This window comes from Trichomycterus rosablanca, chromosome 15, assembly GCF_030014385.1.
Source record: "Trichomycterus rosablanca isolate fTriRos1 chromosome 15, fTriRos1.hap1, whole genome shotgun sequence".
In the NCBI taxonomy this organism is placed as follows: Eukaryota; Metazoa; Chordata; class Actinopteri; order Siluriformes; family Trichomycteridae; genus Trichomycterus; species Trichomycterus rosablanca.
In genome coordinates, this window is record NC_086002.1 from 10,554,642 (window position 1) to 10,567,500 (window position 12,859).

Genomic DNA, 12,859 nt, shown 5'->3' on the forward strand with positions numbered 1-12,859 from the left:
AACGTTTTCCCACAGTTTGTCAGTTGCACATGTGTAAAATTTCCAGTATATAATAAATTTTGGACCACTTGTTTTCAGATTAGCACTCAAGTGCAGATTGTAACATAAATTGGCAAATATTGATTTGACCACTTACAAAATTAATACCACCACTGAGAACATGTTCTTGCTCACTGTGGGAGGGTGCTAGAGTAAATCAAAACATTGTTAGATAACAGAATTACACTATTCGGCAAAAAAAAAAAAAATTTGGACACCAGACTATGACCACCCCACTGCAAAACCATAGGCATGAATATGGATTTACCTCTTTAGGAGTGGTATGAGTTTCCACAAGATTTCGGAGTGTCTGGAAATTTGATTTCACCCCATGAATTGGTTAGAATTGTATGACTGGGAGGTCCATAGTACAGACTTACGAATTTAATTGGTTTCGAAGGGCTGTTCTTAAGTCAAAATGTTCATTAGTTAAACCTATTTTTCCCATAAGAAATCCTGTAAATAGAATTAATCCGTGCCAGACCTCCCAAACCACCCCCTTACCTAACCTTTCTAATGTCTTAAATGGTCTTTTTTGTTATAAATACAAGTATATTTTCCCTTAAATCTTAAATTATAGAATAGACATTCCTGTAATAAACAATAATAAACAATAATAAACAGTAGTACTGTACTGTATACAAACACACATCACATTTCAGTACAGTACGTGTGCTGTACCATACATCATAATACATTTCCTTCTTTTTTTATAAAATTTATCTACCAGAAACAACAATAACTCTCATATTTCTCTATTATTTCCTTCTTTATTTCAATAGTGTTGTTTTGTAGGTGTAATTTCACAAAAGAATAACTTCCTTCTTCTCTCTTACTCAATGTCCCCTCTGTCGGATACACAGTGACAGCTACTGGCAGGAGTAATTATACAACAACAAAAAAACGCTTCCTCTGCACCTTCTTTTTGGACATTTTAATATTGAATTTTACAAAATATAAAGAAAACACCGGAAAAACACTGTCCGCTGTCCGAATGTTCACTCACTGTATACAGTATATCTATATATATATATATATAGAGAGAGAGAGAGACGTTTGGAGTCAACTTGTTCGTGACGTCACGTTTTTCGCGAATTTCGGTTCGTAATCCGAAATTTTTTGTACGTTAAGTTGAAAAAGATCATTCGTAACCCAAAATGTTCGTATGGTAAACCGTTAATAACTTAAGGGTCTACTGTATATGATTGTTAAACCATTTATTTATCCCTCATTCTTTATGAATGTGGACTTTGTCATCCTGAAAAAAAATATTTATCAGATGAATTCCAAGTGAATCCAAACCAAGCCTGCATAATATAGCCACAAGCTTTCAGGTCTGTACCATTCTCTTGGTGTACATCATACATGCCTTAAAGCACTGGCCAGTTCATCAGTCTTTGTGACCGAAGCTCCTGTCACACGGACCATTCTTCCTGCCATCTTCAACCGATGTTGAGATTAAGTGGATCTGCTTTGCATTATCACTAATCTTTGTGATCAAATCAATAATGCAATTTAATGTTCACCATATGGCTAAAAGTATGTGGACACATCCATTGCTCCACCAATAGGTGTGTAAAACCAATTATACTGTATAAAATGAATTATATGTGCACTGATCGGGCATAATAATATTGTGTTAGTCTCCCTTTTGCTGTCAAAACAGCACTGACCTGTCAAGGCATGGAGTCTGACACCTGACATCAGAACCAGCATTAACTTATTCAGCAATTTGAGCTACAGTAGCTCATCTGTTGGATCGGACCACATGGGCCAGCCTTCGCTCCCTACGTGCATCAATGAGCCTGCCTTGGCCGCCCATGACCCTGTCGCCGGTTTACCACTGTTCCTTCCTTGGACCACTTTTGATAGATACTGACCACTGCAGACCGGGAACACCCCACAAGAGCTGCAGTTTTGGAGATGCTCTGACCCAGTCGTCTAACCATCACAATTTGGTCCTTGTCAAACTCGCTCAAATCCTTACGCTTGTGTTCACTTGCTGCCTAATATATCCCACCCACTAACAGGTGCCGTGATGAAGAGATAATCAGTGTTATTCACTTCACATGTCAATGGTCATAATGTTATGCCTGGTCGGTGTATGCGCCAAGCTTGGTGGCTACAGATTAAAACCCTTTCCTGTACTAGCATGTACCATGCTCAAAGTGAGATTTGGTTTGAGTGAATGCCAGTGGCTGACCAGGCATAACGTTATGAGCACTGACAGGTGAAGTGAATAACACTGATTATCTCTTCATCACGGCACCTGTTAGTGGGTGGGATATATTAGGCAACAAGTGAACATTTTATCCTCAAAGTTAATGTGTTAGAAGCAGGAAAAATGGCCAAGCATAAGGATTTGAGCGAGTTTGACCAAAGGCCAAATTGTGAAGGCTAGATGAGAATCTCCAGAACTGCAGCTCCTGTGGGGTGTTCCCGGTCTGCAGTGGTCAGTATCTATCTGATCCAACAGACGAGCTACTGTAGCTCAAGTTTCTGAAGAAGTTAATGCTGGTTCTGATAGGAAGGTGTCAGAATACACAGTGCATTGCAGTTTGTTGTGTATGGGGCAGCAAAAGGGGGACTAACACAATATTAGGAAGGTGGTCATAATGTTATGTCTAATCGGTGTACATCAGAATTTTTTTAACAAATTTCCATAGACACCCTGTAAAATACAGTCATATCTTGTAACTTTGTCTAGAAATTTGTACCCTTTAACTCAATGTTTTCATGTGAATGCGCCCTTACAGTAAAATGGTAGAGCGGTGTTAGGACGATCAAAAACAGCCCCATTATTTTACCTTAGCCTAAAATACTGTATATGCTTTTCCACAGGATCATGGAACGCATTAACAGGTTTCCCATACATCCTTATGGGAAAAATACCTTGGAATTCAATGTCTTTTAAACTCGACACCACTCCCAGAACCAATTGATGTTGAGTTTCAAGGCACCACTATACTGTATTGTGGAAATGTAGGCTGTTGTAGTCAGAAAGGGAGTCTTAAATGGTTGTCCAACAATCTCATGGCTAGATGTCTACTTCCTTTTGGCTATTTAATGCACAAGTTCTTGTGACAGAGAAAAATCCACAGAAATGTAGAACATGTTTGGAATTGCAATGTTAGTCTCCAAATAGTGAGTTACCACAGGCAGAGATTCTATTAGAAGATAACCAGAAAGAGCGTGGGAGGGTGTTTCAGAGGCATCAAGATGCACATGCAGTAGCACTCTGTGACATTGAATTTAAATTCTTTATATACACCGATCAGCCATAACATTAATACCACCTCCTTGTTTCTACACTCACTGTCCATTTTATCAGCTTCACTTACCATATAGAAGCACTTTGTAGTTCTACAATTACTGACTGTAGTCCATCTGTTTCTCTGCATGCTTTGTAAGCCCCCTTTAATGTTGTTCTTCAATGGTCAGGACTCTCCCGGGACCACTACAGAGCAGGTATTATATAGGTGGTGGATCATTCAGAGCACTGCAGTGACAATGACATGGTGGTGGTGTGTTGTGCTGGTATGAGTGGATTAGACACAGCAGCGCTGATGGAGTTTTTAAACACCTCACTGTCACTGCTGGACTGAGAATAGTCCACCAACCAAAAATATCCAGCCAACAGCGTCCCCTGGGCAGCGTCCTGTGACCACTGTTGAAGGTCTAGAAGATGACCAACTCAAACAGCAGCAATAGATGAGTGATCATCTCTGACTTTACATGTACAAGGTTGACCAACTAGGTAGGAGTGTCTAATAGAGTGGACAGTGAGTGACTGTGTCTGATCCACTCATACCAGTACAACACACACTAACACACCACCACCATGTCATTGTCACTGTAGTGCGTAGAATGATCCACCACCTAAATAATACCTGCTCTGTGGTGGTCCTGTGGGGGTCCTGACCATTGAAGAACAGAGTAAAAGTATGCAGAGAAACAGATGGACTACAGTCAGTAGTTGTAGAACTACAAAGTGCTTCTATATGGTAAGTGAAGCTGATAAGTTCGACAGTGAGTGTAGAAACAAGGAGGTGGTTTTAATGTTATGGCTGATCAGTGTATAAAAATACGTGTTTGGATTTGGTTAGCTAAAGATTATGTTGTAACCAAGTCTGTGAATAAGACTGTGACTTTGACCCAATAAAAGGATAAATCAATGCTGATTAGTATCTGTCTTTGTCTGATTGCAATTAATCCATATGCTGCGTCATGGCTAAATGAAATCAGCCCTCTGAATGAAGATCGATGATGATGACTCCCAACATTTGGAATTGATCTTCCAAATGATTAGACATACAAATTACACATTACCGTGGCTCAATATTATTGACCCGATAGACTGCCACATAGGTTTTAGGTCCCCCAGGTTTACCCTTAAATATGCATAGAATTAGTGAACCTATTTGCAGTTTTATTTGACCACCAGACCCAAGTCTAATCTTGCGGTACAATGCAAATATTTGAACAATCTATTTACCATGATCGTGCATACAAATGCAGGAGGAGAACAAACTGCCAAAAATCCAAACCTCAATCAAGAAAATAATCTGAGAGCAAACACACCAGGGCTCCTGGATAAGCCTTCCCATTCGTTCTTTCGTTAGTCACGTCTGATTAATGATCACTGATATGCATAGAATGATTGCTTCTGCCCTTCTGCAGCTGTGTCTGGACAGCCAGCTGATGTTGTCCTTCTCAGGCCATATGTTGAATGCAGTGGATGAGTCTCTCTTTTTTGTTCTGCTCATAAGAAAAGCTTTTTTTTTGCCCAGATCCCAGGTAGTCAAGTCAAGTCAAATTTATTTATATAGCGCTTTTTACAATAAACATTGTCTCAAAGCAACTTTACAGAATCCAGGACCAATAGACCAAAAACCCCTGTTGAGCAAGCCGAGGGTGGGAGTGGCAAGGAAAAACTCCCTTAAAAATACAGGAAGAAACCTTAAGAGGAACCAGATTCAGCAGGAACCCCCATCCTCCTTGGGTGGCCTGGAGGATAATTTAAATAAATAGGATTTACACAAATCATACAAACACAAAATTAAATTGAACTAAAAGTTATAACTAGCAAGGGCAGCACAGTGGCTAAGTGGGTAGCACTGTCGCCTTCCCAGGTGGGAAGTTCTCCCCGTGTCTGCGTGGGTTTACTCCGGGTGCTCCGGTTTCCTCCCACAGTCCAAAGACATGCAAGTGAGGTGAACTGGAGATACTAAATTATCCATGACTGTGTTTGATATAACCTTGTGTGAACTTATGAATCTTGTGTAATGAGTAATTACCGTTCCTATTATGAATGTAACCAAAGTGTAAAACATGACGTTAAAATCCTAATAAACAAACAATTATAACTAGCAAAAATAATAATGGCAAACACGACAGAGCCCGTCACATCTAGCAGGAGCAGCGTTGTTGACACGGCAGCCTCGACTTGCAGGATTAAACCTTGTGTGGGTAAACAGGTTTCGGTCAGAACCACCTCAGGGTAAAACAACAGAAAATGAGGCATCATTAAAGACAGAGATAGATTAATCAGCTATCCATGTATCCATCCAATCTCTTCCAACCAATCAACCCATCAACCAGCCTGCATTATCTACCAATCCATACATCAAACCAGCTATCCATCCAACTAGTCTGGATAATTCTCACTAATTTCCCCTTGCTTCCATTCACTCGCCCATCCAATTACTTTCTCAGTTCATTCAACCAATCCTATTCATCCATCCATCCATCCATCCATCCATTGTGCTACAGGTGCCTCGGTCTGCTAACCAGGGTCCTTGCACTGCGTTTGAAGACCCCACCCACTAAGTCTGGTCTTTTCCCACTCAGCAGACTCTGAGGCCAATATTGTGTGCTGCAGGTATTGCCGATTGTGCCCGCTAGATGGCTGGTGTGCTAGCGGATTATCCCGCTGCACCACCTGGGCAACTAAATACAATTTTAAACAATTAAGGATTAAGAACCTTGCTCAGTGGCCCAACAGTGGCAACTTGGTGATGATGGGGCTTAAACTTTCGATCTTGTGACTACCAGACCTTAACCGCCAATCTACTACAGAGCTACCAACCTACCCATTCATCAAATTTTATACAACCAGTATTGTATTTCTTTAATTTTATTGAGCCAACCAACATATAATTTATCATTTCATTCCCATTCATTTTTTCATCCAGTTTTATCCATGCGTCTATTCATAGACTGTATTGTATTTTAATTATTTTCACACTATTCTGGATATACTTCTACTTACTACTGGACAACACTTTATTTAACCAACCTCATCTAATTTAGCCCTTCACCCAGTCATCCACCCACCCATCCATCTATCCACCCATCCATCCATCCATCCATCTGTCCATCCATCCACTCATCCATCCATCCATTCATTCTTTCATCCAGTTTTATCCATGCGTCTATTCATCTAATGTATTGTATTTTAATTATTTTCACTCTATTAATAGATAGTCTGGGTATACTTCTACTTACTACTGGAAAACACTTCATTTAACCAACATCATCTAAATCAGACCTCCACCCATCCGTCCATCCACCCACCCATCCATTCATCCACCCATCTATCCATCCACTCATCCATCCACCCATCCATCCATTTATCCATCCACCCATCCATCCATCCATCCATCCATCCACCCATCCATCCACCCATCCATTCATCCATCCATCCACCCATTCATTCATCCATCCATCCATCCATCCATCCATCCACCCATTCATTCATCTATCTATCCATCCACCCATCCATTCATTCATTCATCCATCCATCCATCCACCCATTCATTAATCCATCCATCCATTCATTCATCCATCCAGCGGTGTAGCGGTGTCTGCTTGTGTCATTTTCTTTTTGAATCTGAGACGATTCAATTATCCACTGAAATTGTGGCAAGCACACAAGAACGGTTATGAATGAGAATTCAGGAACTTTTTTTTACTATCAGACACTTCCTAGAGCCTACAGCAAGAGAACCACTTGCACAAAGGTCACCCTGACAATGAACAATCCTATTACCTATAGCCGGTGGCGCAAAATGGAAAGGAACCACAGAAAGCTTGTTTACTCTTTTCATTCATATTGTGTGGGGTTCTTGCTTTGTTTGGATCAGTGTGCAGATATTTTTCTCTTTCAAAAATATAGAGTTGGCACACCAGTAGGGGAAATGGTTTTTTGAATATAAAAGGGGAGACCTGTTACCTGAAACGTCATTATAAACCTAATTGTTTCCAAACAGGTTTAGTCTGGTTTATCCATTTCTTTATTTATTTCCACTAGCTGCTTTATCTTGATTGTTATGTTGCCATGGTTATGTAAAAGGCTGAATTAAATGTGTAAAAAACTACTGTTTGGGCCCCCTACCTGCTTGCTAATGTACAAGAGTGGACCCCCTACCTGCATGCTTGTGTACCCACTTTCTTCTGTGATAAAATTAAAACAATGCAAGAATGATGCATCCATTTTAAACAGCTAACATTTGTGTGTGCAGTCCACCAATCCCTTCTTATTCACTCATACTTTGGTGGATTTGTGCGTGAGGTCGGTTTTGCATATGGAGAGCCACGCCCCAGTTCCGTACAGGCGCCCTGGGCAACCAAGGTCCTTACACAGCTTTGATAACCCCACACATTAGTCCGGTCTTTCCCACACCGCAGACTGGAAGCCAATTTTATCTGCTGCAGGCATTAGCCAATTATGCCTGCTAGAGGGTGCCCAGTCGACCGGTAGCAGAGCCGAGATTCAAACCCGGGAGAGCAGAATCTCAATGCTGGTGTGCTAGCAGATTATCAATATTTATTAGCATTTTATAATTTGCCACTCTCCAATCTTTTTATTAGGAACACCCATCTGGTACACACATTCTTTGACCATTCTCAGCACTGTTTGACATGTTGTTTTGTTTTTTATGCATTGTACCCCCTTTTTCTCCCAATTTGGTGTAGCCAATCCGCTGCTGGGGACCTGGCGTCCAAGTAGGGTGCATATTCGCCTGACACGCAACCCTTCCAATGTGTGTGCAGTCCACCAATCCCTTCTTATTCACTCATACTTCGGTGGATTTGCGCATGATGTCGGCTTTGCGTATGGGGAGCCACGCCCCAATATCTGTGCTCCTACACTTTCTGTACAGGCGCCCTTAAACATCGTTGATAACCCCACACCTTAGTCCAGTCTTTCCCACCCAGCAGACTGGAAGCCAATTTTGTCTGCTGCAGGCATTAGCCAATTATGCCTGCTAGAGGGTGCCCAGTCAACCGGTAGCAAAGCCGAGATTCAAACCCGGGAGATCAGAATCTCAGTGCTGGTGTGCTGCAGATTATCTCGCTGCGCCACCTGGCGCCCCCTAATCAATATTTTATTAGTATTTTATAATTTGCTTTGTATAAATACACTCACCAGTCTCTTTATTAGAAACACCCGTCTGGTACACACATTCTTTGACTATTCTCAGCACTATTTGACACGTTTTGTTTTTTATGCATTGTACCCCCTTTTTCTCCCAATTTGGCGTAGCCAATTCACTGCTGGGGACCTTAATGCCGTCCAAGTAGACACACACACCTTGATGTGTGTCCAGTCCACCAATCTCTTCTTATTGACTCATACTTCGGTGGATTTGTGCGTGAGGTTGGCTTTGTGTACGGAGAGCCACGCCCCAATATCTGCGCTCCTACACTTTCTGTACAGGCGCCCTTAAACATCGTTGATAACCCCACACCTTAGTCCGGTCTTTCCCACCCAGCAGTATAGAAGCCAATTTGGTGGGGCTGAGGTCTGGGCTCTGTGCAGGCCACGTTTCTTCATGACTTTAAAGTAATGCTGGAACAGGAAAGGACCTTCCCCAAACTGTTGCTTTAAAGTTTGAAGCATATCCATTTCTTTAAATAATCAATTTATTACACCAGTTAGCAATTATTTTGGCTAAATAAATTCAATTTGTCCATATAGTGTATTATTACAAGGGATCTTCAAAAAGTTTCCGCACTTTTATATTTACGTTGGAAACGGTGAGGGTGGGAGGAGTAGTAATTGGTCGTGTCTAAGAGACTGAGATAGAGCTTATAGTCGGGATTAAGCGCCATCTGATTTCCACCTTTTGGGACCACTCAAGGAAGCTTTACAAGAAAGAAGATTTTCATGTGATGATGATGTGAAAGGAGAGGTGCATCAGTGGCTACACGCTCAACCAGAAAAATGTTTTTGCTGATGGCATTAAAAAGTTGGTACGATGCTGGGGAAAATGCATCAGAAGGTGACTGTGTAGAAAAGTAGTGCCATTTGTGTTTGAAATTCTCAACAAATAGGGTTAAAGAAAGTGTGGAAACTTTTTGAAGAACCTTTGTATAATACTCAGTCTGGCTGACAATGTGGAGAAACAATTTTGTAATACTGGTAACTCCAAACAATAAATATACAGACTATGTTAGTATATTGATATGACTAAAGAAATGCTTTCTTATATGCCTTTAGAATCTACTTCCACTTTTAAATCCAGCCATGCTGCAGATAATGCAACAACGACTGACCCTTCTTTATAATCATGGACAGGCAAGATAAACAAGACCAGAATCGGCTAATTTTCTCATCGACCTTAACAAGCGTATCAGCCCTCTAACGAAGCTGTGATAGCAGTTGGCTAGTGATGATGAATGTATCTATTCCCCTGACACAGACAAATCCCATTTTCACCCGCAGGACTCTCCATGTGTCCAGACACATTCTGTTTACTCCCCACAAACAGCCTGAAATCCCATGCACAATTCTGAATCATCTTCCCACGCAAATAGCCCAGAGCCCAGGCTGCTCTTGTCATCCTGATTTAGTTCTGCTTGTTTAAATTAATGGGTGTGTGTACAATATGGTTGTTAGAATTTGATATTTTCATAGTATACTAAGGTGGCAGTGATGCAACTGCTAGAGTGGGTGTCAAAGAGCAACATGGTTGAATCCCGAGGACCTGGTTTGATCCTTGACTTTCAAATGTGGGTTTGTGCCACAGTGATAAGAGCATAACAGTCACCAGGGTGTGTGGGGGGGGGGGGGGGGGGGCATCTGAGGGTCAGGCTTTAGCCCCATACAACTGTCTTCCACTCATTCTCTTACACGGCACATGCACTTGCCCACTTATAAGGAAGCATGCCAGCTAACATTTCCCTCCGTGTATCAAAATACGTTAAATACAGTACACGTTATTCCAAAAAAAGACCTGGAATGCTGATTCATCTGAACACAATACACGTTTTCACTGTGTGATGGTCCATTCTAGATGTCTCCAAGCCCGGAAAGTTGATGCCGCTTCTGGACATGGTTAACATAAGACTTCTTTTTTTGCACAAGAAAGGTTTAAGTGGCATTTGTGCATGTAATTTCTCACCCATGTTGTTATATCATATCATGAGCGTTCAGCTTAAGCTTACGCCCTTGGCCCTTACGCACTGAAATTCCTGCATTTTTATTTTATTTGCATTTTCCATACTGTCCCAACTTTTTCTGATTTGGGGTTGAAAAACTGAAAGGCTTTACCTGAACACATTACAAGTGTCAAGCAAAGTAAATTATCTTTAGTTAAATATGCAAAGCTGTAAAGAAGAGATCCAGAGGTTTACTTTCAGCTCCAAATTTTTTTTTTTAGTTTTCTGCACATTAGACATGACATGAATTCGCATAACTCAGTCCTTAGGGAGCCCAAATTAAATCCTGCCACCTGACTTTACATGCTGCTACAAATACAGTGATATTGGTGACTACCAGTACAGGTAAAGACAAATTATTCTATGTAACCCTTTTCACTGGGACTAAATGTTCTAACATCTTTAGGCTATTTCTAAAGATAGTTTTGTGTATGCCTTTGGTCAACTGCTCGCTGCGTTGCTGATCGGATTACTTCACAGTGTGTGTGTACCCCTGCAGACATCAAATAGAGTTTTAAAAGTAAAGGTCATGCAGTGTATCCATAATAAACTCCACACATTATCAAAAGCTGTTTTGTTTTGCATTATGCTTTCAGTAAGCTCTATTCACAATTTATATTCTAAAATATGGCTTTATTTCTCATATATACATATACAGTACAATGAAAATATTTCTCTATCTAAGCTATATCTGAGCTGGGCGTCATGGTGGCTTGGTGGGGTGCACTGTCACCTCATAGTAAAAGGGTCCTGGGTTTCGATTCCCAGATGGAGCGGTACGGGTCTTTTCTGTGTGGAGTTTGCATGTTCTCCCTGTATCCGCCTGGATTTCCTCCAGGAGTTCCGGTTTTCTCCCACAGACGGTTAATTAGAGATACTAAAATAGATGTGTGTGTGTGTGTGTGTGTGTGTGTGTGTGTGTATCCAGTAGAGCTGGGCGGTTCCTGAATCCCGGATCCTATGAGTCCTCTGATTGGCTGCTGCTAAGTATACAAGGCGAGTGAGCAGACTCACCGAAACACTGCTATTCTTCTTCTTATTATTATTATTATTATTAAAATGCTTACAGGCATTTTTAGTACTGTACCACTTAAGGAGTATCATAGGCCTTCCCCATGGTAATTTATTGACTGTTTGTTTTGGTGCCACTGTGGCTGCCTGACTGGGTCAAGTTACCATGGCAATTTGTTGTTGACCATGAATCCATTAATATACCCATCTGATTGGTAGGTGAGCCCCCCCCCCCAAGAGAATTAAGAGAGAAGGATTTATTTACAGGAGATGAGTGGACGGAAGACAAGTGATTTTTGGATGCATTTTCATGCAGTAAGTCAATGCAATCTAGGTATCAGTACAAGTGATTCAAGTGACTCAAGTGAACCGGATTACATTACTGAGTCCATAAAATAAACCACATTTACCACCACTAGTATCCAGGGTATTTCTGGCACACACTGAGGTCTGAGATGGGCTCCGGCATCCCTGGGACCCTGATTAAAATAAGCGACTTAGTAATAGAATAAAAGAGAATGCCTTTATTTGTCATATATACATATACACATGTACTGTACAATGAAATTCTTTCTTTGCATATCCCAGCTTGTTTGGAAGCTGGGGTCAGAGCGCAGTGTCTGCCATTGTACGGCGCCCCTAGAGTAGAGAGAGTTAAGGGCCTTGCTTAAGGGCCCAACAGTGACTGCATGGCAGAGCTGGGATTTGAATTCCTAACCTTTCAGTTGATAGCATAAAACCCTACCCACTAGGCTACCACTGTAAGTGCGTGAGTGTATCCAAGCTTGTTTGTAATGGCCTTTATCAATGGTCCAGGAGTGGTATTTGAACCCACAACCTTACAATTAATATTTCAAAGCTTTACCCACTAGGCTTGTACTGTTATTTTTTCTTTGAAAGTCTTATTATTTTAACATGACAATGCCAGGCATCAACATTGTGGCTTCATAGACACAGAGTACATGTGCTTGACTGAACTGCCTGCAGCCCAGATTTTTCTCCCAGTGAAAATGTAAGATGCATTATGAAGTGGAGTGATGTAACACAGTGGTAAACATGCCCGTGTCCCAACTTTTTGGATTGGTTAGGATTATATTGACAAAATACAGTTAATTTGGTGAGTGAAAACATTACAAATCTTTACTTTGTACTTTTGTCAGTTAAATATTTAGAAGAATTAACAAATCCCTCTGATTTTTGCTTTGTATACGAAATGTCCCAATTTCTCTCCTAATAGGGTTTGCACATCCTGGTGGGAATCCTATTGTTGCAGTATCTACAATTATAGGATTGTTGCTTATTACCGTCTGACAGTTATTTCCTTTTTATTGTTCTGACTCAGTGAAGGCAAAACAATTAAGCT

The 12,859-nt window shown here is 41.0% G+C and overlaps 1 protein-coding gene across 2 annotated transcripts in view; it reads left to right on the plus strand.

Annotated features, from left to right (window-relative positions):
- creb1a (cAMP responsive element binding protein 1a) overlaps nt 1-11,549 on the plus strand; it is a 34,722-nt gene extending 23,173 nt beyond the window's left edge. Inside the window, exon 8 of one of the 2 annotated variants that reach the window (XM_063009782.1) lies at nt 11,414-11,549. In XM_063009782.1, coding sequence (XP_062865852.1) covers nt 11,414-11,489 — 76 coding nt within the window. In that variant the 3' untranslated portion in view covers nt 11,490-11,549. The remainder of the gene's footprint in view (nt 1-11,413) is intronic. The other variant, XM_063009783.1, reaches the window with a different exon arrangement.
- Nucleotides 11,550-12,859: the final 1,310 nt, after the last annotated feature.